This window comes from Herpailurus yagouaroundi, unplaced genomic scaffold, assembly GCF_014898765.1.
Source record: "Herpailurus yagouaroundi ecotype Mexico unplaced genomic scaffold, PumYag 67641, whole genome shotgun sequence".
In the NCBI taxonomy this organism is placed as follows: Eukaryota; Metazoa; Chordata; class Mammalia; order Carnivora; family Felidae; genus Herpailurus; species Herpailurus yagouaroundi.
Window position 1 is genome coordinate 3,651,882 of NW_024420442.1, and position 15,689 is coordinate 3,667,570.

Sequence of the window (15,689 nt, forward strand, 5' to 3'; positions counted from 1 at the left end):
CGAATGGAGTGGCTTGCTGCTTCCTGGTTTGGTCTCAAGATGCCTTCTCAGTCTGGATGACACTTTACTGTCACCCGCGCCCCCCCCCCCCCACCTTCTAACAGGTTTCGCTTGTGGGTTAATTGCATCCTTGTGGTATCTTGAGCCACATTAGTCCGAAGTGAGTAGGCTGTTGTCTGTCACTGGCTTTGGGGTGTCTGTGATACTTTTGTACGTTCCATGAAGACGCACGTAAGTGAATAAGGAGGAGGACGGTTTTATTAATCTGAAACATCACAAAAGCAGTCTGGGTTCCCAACATGGCAGTGATACAGATTTTAAGCAACATCCAGTTTATACAGGTTCTGGATTAATATTTTAATGTTTCATGCCCAGTTCAATACTTTAAAGCAGAATTAGGAATAAAGCAGTAAATATTACAAAATGCAGTCAAGGTCCATATTGGAAATAGAAATTCCTTCATTACAGCAAATGTATTGCAAAAGAGTAAAGCAGCAAATATTAATTTTTCTAAGGTAACATGCACTGTATAGAATTCAATGTAATAAAAAAAGAAGCTGCTCAAATTAAGTGTTACAAAATCTATTCTGTTTCAAGTTATTTTGTAAAGTAAGAAAAATACATAGAAATGAGTCAGAGTCTTAACACTTTAAGAAATGTGATAAATGTAGGATATACTGTGTACTGGTGCCTTTTAAAAAATCAAATACTCATACACGTTCAGTAAAGCAAAAGGTAAAGTGTAAATGGCAAAAAATGTCATTGAGTATTACAAGTTGGTATTTGTATAGTAAGTCAATTGGCTACTAGTCCCTTTTTGAAATCCAATAGAATTTAATATGCTCAGAAGTGTAGAAAATAATAGTAATTCTACGTAACACAAAAGGATCATTTTCGTTTTCCCGATTTGAACTCTGGATGAGACATCATTCGTGGTGCTGGAAGTTAAACCGAATGCTTTGCAAACATTGATTTGTGAACAACGGGTGCACTTGTCGTGCCTTGCTAATTCTCGATGGCTGGGTGTCTACAAGGTAGATGGGAGCACCAGCATTTGCCTGCTACCTCGAATCCATCAAGTCGGGAGGTAGCGAAATTGGCTGGAAAATTTTCCAGTATGTGTTCTGTGTTTGCAGAACTGTCTAATTAGGTACCCTCCTGTAGCCCCTGTGTTTTTACATTATACAAGTGTAGGATTAGCAGCCTGCCTTTAAATCAGTCAATCCTCAGGTTAGCGTAAGATCGCAGTGAAAGTGTTCATTCTGAAGTTGAAGGCATTGGTGCCAGAGTGTTAAATTCGTCAGGTTGATGGTTTAAAGCTATGTGTAATTAAAAGAACTGTACAAACACCTACCACAATGTGCCAGATGGATTTTTAAATCTACGGTAACACTTAAGAATTTGTCAGGTTGGCGACTTTTGAGGTTTTGCAGACTTAAAGCGGCATTGTGACACTTTCATAATCTTGAACACTGTCGTGATTGGTCTCCACACAAAAAAGGATGATTCTTTCGGGGTGGGGTGCAGGATACGTGCGGTCTGCTGGGATCGAAGCACAATATTTGGAGATTAAATAGTCACAAAGATTAGTAACAATTCCTATCACCACCCAAGAACCTAATCTGGCATTTTTAACCGTCAGATTTCTATCTCCCGTAGCAAATGTCTTTTGTAGTACCGCGTCCTGCAGTGGAACCGCGGTCTCCTAAGTTACCAGGTGTAGAACTGAGATCTACTCACAGCACTTCACGTGTCGCTCTTTGTATTTCAGTGCTTCCTAAACAATCAACCCTGTTCCCGCTAGTCGAGGGAATATTGCACTTTTCCCTTTGGGAGGTACTGATAACAAAAGCTTGAGCTGAATGATCACAACAGCCATTTTTACAATACTCACGGAGAAGAAAAGGAGTACAAGATACGGGCAGCGTTTTTCAACATCCAGACAAAAGCAAACAAAATCTTAGCCGGAACGCTCTGTGTTGGAACCACTGTGTAGCTCCATCATCTGGGAAATTTTCCTTAGGGACCGACGTTGACGGTAGGGAAAGATAGGGCCCGTAAGCCAGGTGCTTCAACCAAGGTGCTAGGGTGGCAATCTACAAGCATCCGAGGAGGCCCCTGCATTTACACAGAGTGAAACAGGCGGTGACCGCGCTTCTGCAGAGCGCAGACGCCAAGCCTGTGGGAAATGCAGGTCCGCGCGGGACACGCCTCTTGCTGGGACGGCTCCGCAGCCTTGCTTAAAGAGTGTGTTGCTGCCCTTCTTGGAAGCACTGGGTTCAGCCTAGCCACCCCTGCTCTGCACTGATGACGCAGAAGCTTCATCCCTATCTTTCCCTGGCTTGGCAAGCCTCTGTAAAACCGTATGCGTGAGAATCACACCTTAAACGTTGTACCCTACACACTTCCACTAAAGCAGAAATACAAAAGCCACAATAATCTCGATAGCCAACAGGCATTCCTCTTTAGGGGCTGTAAGGTGGTGGTTTTTCAAAAGGCGGGTAATAGGGTGGAGAGTAGCGGGGTGGTGCGCTCGAGGACCACATGTAGCTGGGCGAAGGCGAGGCAGACTGGGGCTCATCAGAAAGTCCGGAGGGAGGGGAGGACGGAAAGACACCCGAATGCTGTGTGATAAAAACAGAACATCAGGTTAGGCAGCCAGGTGGCAAGTCCTCCGAAGTGCATGTTATTTAAAAACGCATTTGGACCACGTTTGCTTCTGTTTGGAAGCACAGAGCGCTCCCACACCTCGCAAACATCACGAGGGGCGGGGGCTGGTCCCACTCTCTCCCAGTCACGCTACAAAGCTCCCGCACAGACAGCACGGCATCCTCCTTCCCGGCCCCTTGAGCCCTGCATCCAGTTCCCGATTCTTGTTGCTCCTGCTTCTGTGTCGTCCCTCCAACCTGCCACTCCCTTTTCCACGTTCACAACCCAAGCCTTCGCTACCCTTCCCTCAAGGTATGGCAACAGCATCCCAGCTAAGTCTCCGAAACAAAGGTGCTCCGGGCCTTAAGCACATCTGAGGTGGGACGCCTGGGCGGCTCAGCCGGTTAAGCGTCCGACTCTTGATTCCGGCTCAGGTCACGATCTCAGTTCAAGCCCCGCATGGGGCTCTGCGATGACAGGGCAGAGCCTGCTTGGGATTCACTCTCTCTCCCTCTGCCCCTCCCATGCTCTCTCACTCTCTCAGAGATAATTTTAAAAATAAAGAAAACTTAAAAGAACATCTGAGGTTAAGCCAGTAATACCTGGGAAAGTCTTTGCTACCAGAATATATCACGGAGCCCATCTCGCAGACCAAAACCCAAAACAGACACTAAGGTCAGAGAGGTTAAATGGTGTCTTGGACCTGGGCTCTTTTAAGTCCAGCAATTTCTGTTTCATCTTACTCGTGGCCCACCACCTCCAAGTTCAGGGGAGGGCAGAGGAACACGGGCATGGAGGTGAGACTACCAATGGCAAGCACAAGGAGCGATTTGTCAGGTTGCAGAGACACAGGATTCAATGTGACTTTGTGTTGTCTTTGGGAAGAGAGAGGATATAGATTAAAAAAAAAAAACAAACACAGTGGGGCTCTTGGGTGGCTCAGTTGGTTGAGCGTCTGACTTCGGCTCAGGTCATGAGCTCGCAGTCTGTGAGTTCGAGCCCCACGTCGGGCTCTGGGCTGACCGCTCAGAGCCTGGAGCCTGCTTCGGATTCTGTGTCTCCCTCGCTCTCTGCCCCTCCCCCGCTCATGCTCTGTCTCTCTCATTCTCAAAAATGAATAAATGTTAAAAAACAAACAAACAGTGAATTAACTCATGAGGAGTCATTTGCTACTTCTCTTTCCCTGGCCCATGTATATATAGACCCCTGACCCGAACGGTTTTCCTGCTCAAGGAGAGTTGGCCTGTTTTGTTCATTGCTGTATCCCCCAGAGCTGACAACAGTGCTTGGCAAGTAGCAGGTGCTCAATAAATGTTGAGTGAGTGACTGTAACCTCAGGACTACAGAAGATGAACTTGGCATGTGTTTTAAAAATAAAATCCATTTTCAAGGAATACAGTCACATCTTGTAGGTATCGTCGCCTTGCTCCAGCGGCGGGACGTGGCTGAGGCGTGAAGGCCGGAGGTGGGTACGGGGATGGCGGGAGGCCAGAGGCCAGCTCTAGGCTCCCAGGAAGAGTGCACATAATAAACCAATGGACAGGGTGGAGAACTGCAGTTTTCGGGCGCGGCTTAGCTCTAGGAAGACCCACTTACACCAAAATTTCTCAAGAGTTCAAGTGCAGTTTGGGATGGTCGTTCCTTTACTTTGTTCACCTGGCCAGAGTCTGAGTGGATCATGTCATTTTTCCAGGCCTGGGGCAATCTAGAGTCAGCCTCCACATGAGATTTCTTTTTATTTATTTCTTTTTAAAAATTTTGTTGATGTTTATTCATTTTTGAGAGACAGACACACAGCATGAGTGGGGGAGGGGCAGAGAGCGAGGGAGACCCAGAATCCGAAGCAGGCTCCAGGCTCTGAGCTGTCAGCACAGGGCCCGACGCGGGGCTCAAACTCATGAGCCACGAGATCATAACCTGAGCTGAAGTCGGATGCTCATCCGACCGAGCCACCCAGGCACCCCTCTTTTTCTTTTTTAAAGTTTATTTATTTATTTTGACAGAGAGCACAAGCAGGTGAGGGGCAGAGACATGGAGAGACAGAATCCCAAGCAGTCTCTGCACTCTCAGCACAGAGCCTGATTCGGGGCTCGAACTGACGAACCGTTGAGATCATGACCTGAGAGGAGATCAAGAGTCAGACGCTTAACCGACTGGGCCCCTGAGGCGCCCCGCTGACATGAGATATCTGGAGCCTGAGACCATCTGGGTGAGTCTCCTTATCCCCAGTCCTCACCCCTGCACTCCTTAGAAAGGGATGTCCAGGTTTCTAGGTGTTGCTTGAGACACCGAAATACCTGTCCACATAACGCTGGGACCGACCAGAGATGTAGGTGTCATTATTCCCTCCAACTCCCCCACCCCATCTATTATTTCACCCTGAGTGAAGGAACGTCAAAGGTCATAGAAACTGCAGAGCCTTTAAAGACAAAACAACTTGGGGCACCTGGGTGGCTCAGCTGGCTAAGCATCTATTTTTTTTTAATTTTTTCTTCTCTTAATGTTTATTCATTTTTCGAGAGAGAGAGAGAGAGAGAGAGAGACAGCGCAAGCAGGGGGCAGAGAGAGAGGGGGACACAGAATCCGAAGCAGGCTCCAGGCTCTGAGCTGTCAGCACAGAGTCGGACACAGGGTTCGAACTCACAAACCGCGAGATCATGACCTGAGCCGAAGTCGGACGCTTAACGGACTGAGCCACCCAGGTGCCCCAAGGGCCTGACTCTTGATTTCAGCTCAGGTCATGATCTCACAGTTCGTGGGTTCGGAGCCCTGCGTCGGGCTCTGTGCTGAGCGTGGAGGCTGCCTGGGATGCTCTCTCTCTCCCTCTGTCTCTGCCCCTCTCCCACCCGTGTGCCCTGTCCCTCTTTCCAAACAAATAAACCTAAAAAAACCCAAGACATTCGTATGGTGACTGCCTCGTCTTCCATTCTGCGCTACAGAACTCTCTCCTTTTCCCCTTCCCTCATCTTCAACCAAGAGCACTGTCCTCTCAGCCGGAGAGGAGGGCAAAACCCAGCGGGGACAAGAGTCCCCATGCGCGGGGACGCGGTCCTCTGCCCTTCTGGATGCCGCTACAGGCCGGTTTTAGGCGCTGCCAGCCCCAGGCGGGAGGCGCAAGCTCCCCACCGCGCGGCTAGGAGGCGGCTGTGTCCTGGGAGGTAGGCACAGGCCACCGCGGGCGGCAGTTGCACGCGGTGGTAGTAGAAGGGGGCGGCACGACAGCCTTTGGTTTTCACTTCTCACTTTCGCGGCTGGGAAGTATTCAAGCGGACGGGGGTGGGATGATTCTCGCTTGGCTTTGGCGGCGGCGCCGGGAGTCTTCTTAAGGATAACATGGGAGGACTGGGGAGCTAACTGGCTGCAGTCCACACACCCTTGGGGCTGGGGGTGGGGCCCACAGTACCAGCGCGTCGTTTCCTAGCAACAGGCAGGCACCTTGGGAAGGATTTGGCTCCGTCGCAGCTGGGGAGCTGGCCTGGTGCATTTGGGCTCCTGCCTAGGAGTCGACTCCACTAATGGGACGGGCAGCTCAGAAGAACAGAGCTCTGAGCCCTTGTAGCCACAAAGCATGAAAAGCATCTAAATAGCCTACTGCGGGGCCTACGTCGGTGCATTCAAGCTTCCCGAAGCAGGGGAGGCGAGGCACGGGCTGGTGGTGCTTCCAGAGGAGGGCCACCCTGTCAGGACACACACACGGCTCTCCTCTCCCACCCTAGCCTGCCCCCTGTCTGCCGGGCGGCGGACCCACACTCCCCAGGACCAGCGTGCCCTTCTGTCGCGCGTGCTTCTCTCTCTTCGGGAGCACTGGGAGGCAGTGACTCTGAAGAGAGCCCTGTACCCGGGCCAGGTGACCAAGGTCACAGCGGAAGATGCTGTGTCCCCAGGGTAAAATCCAAGCTTTCTTGATTCTTTACATGCCCCCTAGGTTTCTGTTGCTGCCCCAGAAAGCGAGGCCAGGAAAGATGGAGAGAAGAGTGGATAAAAGCAAGAGGAAGAAAAAAGGGGATGGGTCAGAAACAGAGAGAGAGAGAGAGAGAGAGAGAGAGAGAGAGAGACAAAGTTGGTAGGAGAGGGGAAATCAAGAGAACAGTTGAGTGGCAGCCGCTACCACCTTCTGAGGCTCTCAGCCACCTGGGCCGTACGCTGTCCCCCCTCCCCCCGGACCAAGCAATCCTTTCAGCAAATGGGCCTAGTTTCGGGGTGCCTGGGTGGCTCAGTCAGTTGAGTGTCCGACTCTTGATTTCAGCTCAGGTAGTGATGCTGGGGTTGTGGGATCGAGCCCCACATCGGGCTCCTCTCTGAGTGTGGAACCTGCTTAAGATTCTGTCTCTCTCTCTGTCTCTCTGTGTCTCTCCCCCCCCACACACACACTTGCACACTCTCTCTCTCTCTCTAAAAATAAAAAACTAAACGGGCCCAATTTCTAGCGGGTCAGTTTGGTAGCTGAGATGAAATCTCATGGACCCCCATGTGATTTCATAAAGAGCAGAAACAGAGGCATTTGCATTTTGCACAGGCTGAGACTTTTGTTTTGGGCTAAACTTGGCAACACACAAGTGGACGGGAGAGGAACCAGTCCACGGTTAGAGTGAAGCAGGGGGGCTGGCCCAGTAGGCCAGACTGGGAAGTATGGCTGGAATCCTTAAGGGTTTACATAAAGCTACGCTGGGTTGAATTTCCCAGCAGGAGTAGAAACTGATGCTTTACACCCTATGGAATGTGGACTACTTGGCTGAAACTGAGGTTACGCATAGTAGGGAAATGAACTGGGGTGGGGGGGGGGGCAGACAACAGAAGTGAGTATTGGGAAGATTAGCTAAGAGGCAAAGGTAGTCTCAACTTCTATCCTTCCTGCCTTGGGGGATGGGGAGTTCATTAGAAGCCAGGACAACTTAGGGGCGCCTGGGTGGCTCAGCCGGTTGAGTGTCCGACTTCGCCTCAGGTCATGATCTCAGGGTTCGTGAGTTTCAGCCCCTCATCAGACTCGCAACTGTCAGCACAGAGCCCGCTTTTGATCCTCTCTCTCCTCTCTCCCTGCCCCTCCCCTGCTCATGCTTTCTCTCTCTCTCTCTCTCTCTCAAAAAGAAGACGGAGGAGGAGGAGGAGGAGGAGGAGGAGGAGAAGGGGGGGAAGGAGGAAAGAAGCAGCAGCAAGGACACCTTGGAGGCCAATGTTTGCAAGAGTCCTGCTTCTGCAAGCTCAGCACTCACAGCATCCTCGGGGCCATCCGACCAGAGCGAAGTCATCTGACCACAAGGAATGTTTCCCAAGCTTTCTAACTGGACGGCCACCTCATAAGGGTATGACTTTGAGGGGTTAAAACAAAACCCTATGCGTCTCTTTCCTCTCCCTTCCATCAGCCTTGGGGTGAAAAGGAACAAACGCAAAGTCACATATAGTCCTATTTGGAAACGACCAGAATAGGGAAGTCATTCAGAAGAAACGTCTAGAAAGTTCACTTTTCCTGCTGTACTCTGGGCCCTTTTCCAATCTGAGAAGATCAGAAGCGAGCTCTGGTTTTCTGGCGTGTGGTGGGGGGAGGGGCGGGTCCGTGCTGCTGATGGTTTTATCGTCAGAGACGGTGTGCGTTTTGCTGGCTGCTTTCTATTTATCTGGGAGCCCAAGCAGATGTTCCCCCATCCTCTTGGCCTTCCTGGGTAGAGACTGGTATTTCCTCCTATGAAACTATAAGGGAATTAAACTTGGTGAACAAAAGAAAACTCAATCCCAACACACCATTTAAGTTCTAGAGGGAGGGGCACCGGGGTGGCCCAGTAGGTTAAGCACCTGACTCCACCTCCGCTCAGGTCATGATCTCACGGTCATGAGATTGAGCCCGAAGTCGGGATATACGCTGACAGTGCGGAGCCTGCTTGGGATTCTCTCTCTCTGCCCCTCCCCTGCTCGCTCTCTTTCTTTCTTAAAATAAATAAATAAACATTTTAAAAATGTCTCCTTTTTTTTTTTTGAGAGAGAGAGAGTGAGTAGAGGAGGGACAGAGAGAGAGGGAGACACAGAATCAGAAGCAGGCTCCAGGCTCTGAGCTGTCAGCACAGAACCCTATGCGGGACTTGAACCCATGAGCAGTGAGATCATGACCTGAGCCACAGTTGGACGCTTAATCAATTGAGCCACCCACGTGCCCCATCATTTTTTTAAAAAGTTCTAGAGGGAAACAAATCGCTTAAAAACACATCACTCAGAACCCACACCACACAACTCTACGGTCTCCAAAAAGGAAACCCGAAGACAGCTCGAAACTAGAAAAAGAACTGAGAGAGGTGTAAGAGGTATTCCAGCAGCCCCTGGAGGGAGGAGCAATTTCATAATTAATCAGAGAGAGTTTACTCTTTAGAGACCCTTTCTGAGTCATGATTAGGAAGCCCATAATTTAAGTCAGTAAAAAATATAAATATCCTAAAATTAACCAGGGAAAAGATCTATGCTGTGCTCAGATATATAGCTTCTCCAAAGAATTCTTGAAGCCAATTGTAGAGTCAGACAGACTCCAAGGACAAGACACTGGTAATGACAAAAGTCTTTCCCTCAAAGGATTAAATAAGATGACCCTTGTAAAGCACTCAACACAATGCTTGGTGCATAACCAGTGCTCAATGAATAGGAGCTGTTACTAAAAAGCAGAGGCTTCGTGGGGCGCCCGGGTGGCTCAGTCGGTTAAGCGTCCGACTCTTGGTTTCAGCTCAGGTCATGAGCTCACAGTGTGTGTGTTCGAGCCCCACATCAGGCTCCGTGCTGACAGTGTGGCGCCTGCTTGAAATTCCCTCTCTTCCTCTCTCTCTCTGCCCCTGCCCTGCTTGCTCTCTCTGTCTGTCAAAAATAAATAAATCAACTTTAAAAAATTAAAAATAAAAAAGCAGAGGCTTCCACAAATCCCTGACGTCTGTGCTATAAGCCCAGGTGTAGGTTTGGCTTAGGTGGCTAGATTTGGATCCCTTCGCTGGGTTAGGGACCCTGTTTCTGGGTTTCCGTCGCACTCTGGGTAACAGTCTATTTACATTTTTTGTCTCCACTGCTGTCCCCTGACCCCCCCATCAAGTCCCTAGACTGATCTCTTTTTTTTAAGATTAAAAAAAATGTTTATTTTATTTTTGAGAGCAAAGGAACATGAGCAGGGGAGGGGCAGAGAGAGAGGGAGACACAGAATGTGAAGCAGGCTCCAGCCTCCTCGCTAGCAGCAAAGAGCCCGACACAGGGCTTGAACTCACGAACCCTGAGATCATGACCTGAGCTGAAGTCGGACGCCTAACAGACTGAGCCACCCAGGTGCCCCCCCCCCAAACAAAACTGATCTCTTAATGCAATCAATCTTTATATCCACAGCTCCTAGCACAGTGCCTGGCACATGGGAACACAGAGTAAACCCTGATTGAAATGAAGCCAACAGCCTGAGTCACCACTGGCATTGTCGATCTTGTTTTCATCCCTGGGGTAGTATTTGAATAAGGAAGGAGGGACAGAGAAATGTCTCCATACCCTAAAGAGAGTCTTCCCATCTCTCTCTCTCTCTCTCTCTCTCTCTCTCTCTCTCTTTGTTTTTTTTGCAGCAACCATAACCAGGGAGATTAATGTTCCTACTTCAGGGGTACGTTATAAAGTGAAAATTCTTAAAGTCAATGTAATGAACATAATTTACCTCAATATAAAATAAATGGAGGCAGCCTCTTGGGCTGAACTTATGTGTCTGTGGCCCCTCTATGCCAGGATGACTTTTTTTTTTTTTAAAGGATGCTCTACGCCCAACGTGAGGCTTGAACTCACAACCTTGGGATCAAGACTTGCGCACTGTACCGACTGAGCAGCTGGGCACCCCCTGGGATGACTTTGTATTACTTTTTCTTCCTGCGTTAATGTCCACATCCCTGTATTCTCTTAAAAGACTCTTTTTGCCTCCATCACTACTGAAATGATCTATACCCTTAACATTTTTTTTAAGTTTATTTATTTTTGAGAGAGAGAGTGCAAGTGCACGCAAGCGGGGGAGGGGCAGAGAGAGAGGGAGACTGAAGGTCTGAAGCGGGCTCCGTGCTGACAGCAGAGAGCCCCATGCAGGGCTCAAACTCATGAACCTGGAGATCATGACCCGAGCGCAAGTTGGACGCTTAACCGACTTAGCCACCCAGGGGCCCCACTGCCCTTTTTGAACATATTTGTGTTTCCCAGTCTGTATCCTATCTGGGTAACAAGTGCCCTCAGTTGTCTAACCTGTAAATACTGTAGGCTTTAGAACAAGTTCTAACATAATTTTTTTCGCAAGCTTTAAGGGACACCACCTTGTTCTGGTACCGCGTTTTGTAACAGCGAACACATCGAGGCTCACATTATCTATTACTATTGCAATAGAGTCCTAGACCCCCACGACAGTATCTAAACCAAACAAAAGTACACTTTATTCAACAAAATGGGGTTTTCTAGTTTCAATTATTTTGTTAATCGAAAGCTGAAATTAGGTTGCCCGAGGGCTTTGTATTTGCAAACTGGCTGCTTAATTGGAAGCACCCCCAAACATTCATGCTTTTATGTCCCCTTGGAGCATTCAGGGACCCTTAGTCAGTGGAAGCAAATTCATTACGGGCTTCTCTCCTTTCAAAGGTATTTCCTTTGGTCCTCAAATTTTTAATTAACCAGATTTCAATGTAATCCCCTTCTTCTATGGTCAAGGGTTTACAATCACTGTAAATGTTTAAAAGACCATTTTGCTTGTTTTCCTGAAGTGCCTAGTCCAGTGCTCAGCACATAATGAATTCCTTTTAATTAAGTGCCTTTCTTGGTTCTGTTTTTCTGTGCTTAGCCTCAGCTCAAATGGGAAAGGGGAAAGCGCAAATTTGGTAACTCTATTTCTGACCCATGTAATAACAAGGCAAAAAAGGGGCGAGGAGTGTTACTAAAACAACAACAACAACAACAACAACAAAAAACCCCAAAACAAAACCTTTCTCTGTATAGTCCTAGTTAGGAAGTCTGGAGAAAAACAAGGAACTTCTTCCTCATTACAGATTTCATTCAATCCCTTGTGTGGCCAGAGTCCCTTGTGCTAAAGAACAGACTAGGTCTCTCTGGCAGAGGAATGAGAAGAGCTATGTGCGGCTGGACCAGGGTCCATATGGACACATTAATGAGTATCATCTTCTCCTGGGTGCCGGTCAAGGCAATCTGAGACACCTTGACCCCAGCTCCTCCTCTCCCCGTCTTCCCCATCTCACCTTGCCGCTGTCTTTAAGCTGGTACCCCACAGGCCGCTGAAGGCCATCAGGGTCAGAGCCCGGCTACCTCGTACATATTAGGGAGCTTCCATAATTAGGGAGACCACAAGAGAGCATGAACGGTAGCAAGAATAATGGAGAGTTCTTTTTCTCTCCAAGCATACCTGAAAGTCATACGCAGAGTATGGTGGCAGGTGAGGAGGGCTATGGTAGTAGGTATTATACGATGCTACTTGAGGACGAGCATAGTAAGAAACAGTTGGATGGGCATTTTCAACAGAACAGTTCAGTGCTGGCAGAGTTGGGTTCTGTAGAAAAACACAAATTAGAAACAACATAAACGTTCGTTAGCAGGAGAGTGATTAAATAAACTGGCACATCTAGCCCGTGGAATAACATGCAGCTATTGATAAACAGACAATGATGTGGACCTATGTTTAGTGACAGAGAAAGTTGTCCAGGGTATATTGTTAAATTAAAAAAAAAAAAAAAACCACTGGCGGGGCGGCTGAGTGGCTCAGTCGGTTAAGCTTGGGTCATGATCTCAAGGTTCATGGGTTCAAGCCCCGAGTCGGGCTCTGTGCTGACAGCTCAGAGCCTGGAGCCTGCTTCGGATTCTGTGTCTCCCTCTCTCCATGCCCCTCCCCCACTAGCGCGCGCGCACGCGCGCTCTCTCTCTCTCTCTCTCAAAAATAAAAAATAAACATTAAAAAAAAAGTCACTGGCAGGGGCGCCTGGGTGGCTCAGTTGGTTAAGCCTCTGACTTTTGCTCAGGTCATGATCTCACAGTTAGTGAGTTCGAGCCCCACGTCGGGCTCTGTGCTGACAGCTCGGAGCCTGGAGCCTGCTTCGGATGCTGTGTCTCCCTCTCTCTCTGCCCCTCCCCCACTCACACTCTGTCCTCTCAAAAATGAACAAACATCAAAAAAATTTTTTAAAAACTCACTGGCAAAACTAAGGTCACAGTAGGAAGATCAGTGGTTGCCAGGGGTTGTGGTTGGGGGGATGAATAGGCAGAGCACAGAGGATTTTTAGGGCAGTGAAGCCAGTCTGTATGATATTACAATTATGGATACATGTCATTATACGTATGTCCAAACCCATAGCATTACCACGCCAAGAGTGAACCCTAAGGGAAACTATGGGCTTTGGGTGATAATGACTTGTCAATGTAGGGAAGTTCGTCCTTGATAACAAATGTACAACTCTGCTGGGGATGTAGTTAATGGGGGAGGCTATGCGGGGGGTGGGGGCAGGGAGGACCTTCCTCTTAATTTTGTTGTGAACCTAAAACTGCTCAGAAAAAAACAAGTCTTCAAAAAGCCACTATTATATTAATATAGCATGATTCCCAATTTATGTAAAAACAAAGACCCAAACAACTATGTACCTATGTGCATTTGTAAATGAAAAGAAACTCATCTGGAAAGATTCAAAATAGACTGTCAACTGTGGTTATCTCTGGGGAGGAGAGTAGTATCAGGAGGTATATGGGGACCCTTCACTCTATTTGTTTTTGAGAGTTTTAAAAATTTATTTATTTTGGGAGAGAGTGCACCCCCTTGAGATCATGAGCGGGGGAGGGGCAGAGAGAGGGAGAGAGAATCCCAAGCAGGTTTTGGGAGCCAAGCAGATCATGACCTGAGCCGAAATCCAGAGTCGGGCACTTAACCGACTGAACCACCTAGGCACCCTTCTATTTTTTTTTTTTTATAGTATATTACTTGTGTCATTCCCCCCTAATTTATTATTTTGAAACTTTCAAACCTATAGAAAAGTTGAAATCACTTATTTATGTGGTTTTCAAAAACCAAAAAGACAAAGACAAGAATAAGGCCCAAAATACAACATGTCACATCGACAAGGCTGAGCAGGCTACTGCGCTTGCTGTGACGGAAATGTGACGAATCACAAAGGGTTTGTAAAAGTCGTGAGGATTCCTGCAGGTTGCAAGCTTGCTAAGGAGCTCTCATGCACACGTGAAGGGTACGTGTTTCTGTGTTTCTCACCGGCCCTGCCGGCAGAAGGCAACACCCTAGCGGTACAAAAACCCATGAAGGACCAAGCAGAGTATATCGATCCCCTTTTGTTTTTGGCACACAAAACGGCACTGAAAGAATTTAATGCCATTTTGATAACATGATGGTGCGTGTAGCCCTTCAAGGGTTCAAGCTGATCTTGTCCAGGATGGGGAGTTCCTGCTCTCAACAGGGCCGAAACACTGCTAAAGGAAGTCACAGCTCATTAGTGCCCGAGTAGGGCTGTCCCAAGCAGGACCTGACGTGCCGCGTGGGTCAAGGTGCGGGGTAAATGTTTTTCCCGTGTTCCATGGCATTGACACGGCTTCCATTCGTGTGGATAGCCAAGGGCTGTCTGCAAAATCAGTGTCTTCGTTCTGGTACGTATCTACTCCACGTGAACGGAGAGCAGACGCTTCCTCTCAAGCGATGAAAATGTGTGGGCAGGCTTTGGCAGTGGCCACGGGCAGCCACGTTGGGGTGTTGGCAGAGGACTCTTCCCTTATAGCAAGTTTCAACACAGTTCTACTGCTCTCTTCCTTGGAGTGGGTTACTGTTTACATCTCTGGGAGCTCTGAAGAGCTACAAACCTCAGGCATCACAATGCAGCTCACGGACAAGCAGAGAGAAATGTCTGTCAGCCCCTCCCATGGGTGGGAGGGGGCTGAGGTCCTTGACCAACTCCAAGGGCTGGCTCGCTTTCTAGAGAAAGAGTGCTCAGAAACGCCTTGACTTCGCCACCAGAATTCTAAGAAGAAATCTCATCCCTGAGGAGGTCCCAGAAGTCATGTTCCCTTGGCCTTCTGTTAGTTAAAAACACGCCCTCCAGCTCTCGCAAGATGAAATCAGTTCATCTATGCAAATAAACTAAGCCTAGCTATAGAGAAACAATCACGCAATGTAAACGTTATCTATAAAAATTGTTGTGTGCTCAGCGAGGCTGGGGGCCCAGGCTAATCTCTGAAAGGAAGTTCACTATTACAGAGAAAGCAACACAAGAGGAAGATTGAATAAGCCCAGGAAAGCCACAGAAGACAGGAGAGTCAAGGGTAGAGGGTGTAGAGAGAATGGTGTGTGTTTCCGTTAAAATTCTGGGGCTCCTGGTGCACCTGGGAGGCTCAGTCGGTTAAGCGACCCACTTCGGCTCAGGTCATGATCTCGCGGTTGGTGAGTTCCAGCCCTGCCTTGGGCTCCTCGCCGACCACGTGGAGTCTGCCTGGGATTCTCTCTCTCCCTCTCTCTCTCTGACCCTCCCCCACCTGTGTGTGCTCTCTCTCTCTCCCCTTTCTTTCTCAAAAATAAATAAACTTTAAAAAATAAATAAATAAAATTCTGGGGCTCGGAAGTTATGACACCCCCATTACTGATCAGTAACATTCTGAGCTCCAGGGAAACAAAAGGTTACTAGGAAGCACAGGAAATGGTGAAAGCAATCTTGCCTGGACAAAACTGACTTTATTCTGAGGCAATGATTGTGGACTTTTTAAAGAGGGCCACTTTCACTCCTCCCCACTTTACTCCAAACCATAGACACCAATTAGGAGAAAATGGCAAGATATAGTCACTTTTGAAAGACTCATCTCAAATTCTTATATCTTTGGTCAACAAACACTTCACCAAACATTTCTCAAAGCTCCTTTGCCCCAGGGCACCTGGGTGGCTCAGTCGGTTAAGCGTCCGGCTTCTGCTCAGGTCATGATCTCGAGGCTCCTGGGTCCGAGCCCCATGTCGGGCTCTATGCTGACAGCTCAGAGCCTGGAGCCTGCTTTGGATTCTGTGTGTGTGTCTCTCCCTCTGCCCC

General features: G+C 48.4%; 1 protein-coding gene across 2 annotated transcripts in view; it reads right to left on the bottom strand.

The window, feature by feature from the left end:
- Positions 1-236: 236 nt before the first annotated feature.
- TMEM255A (transmembrane protein 255A) overlaps positions 237-15,689 on the bottom strand; it is a 56,440-nt gene continuing 40,987 nt past the window's right edge. For both annotated transcript variants that reach the window (XM_040468045.1, XM_040468046.1), the window contains 2 exons: positions 12,035-12,178; positions 237-2,624 (listed from right to left, as the gene is read on the bottom strand). In XM_040468045.1, the coding sequence (XP_040323979.1) occupies positions 2,466-2,624; positions 12,035-12,178 (303 nt within the window). In that variant the 3' untranslated portion in view covers positions 237-2,465. The remainder of the gene's footprint in view (positions 2,625-12,034; positions 12,179-15,689) is intronic.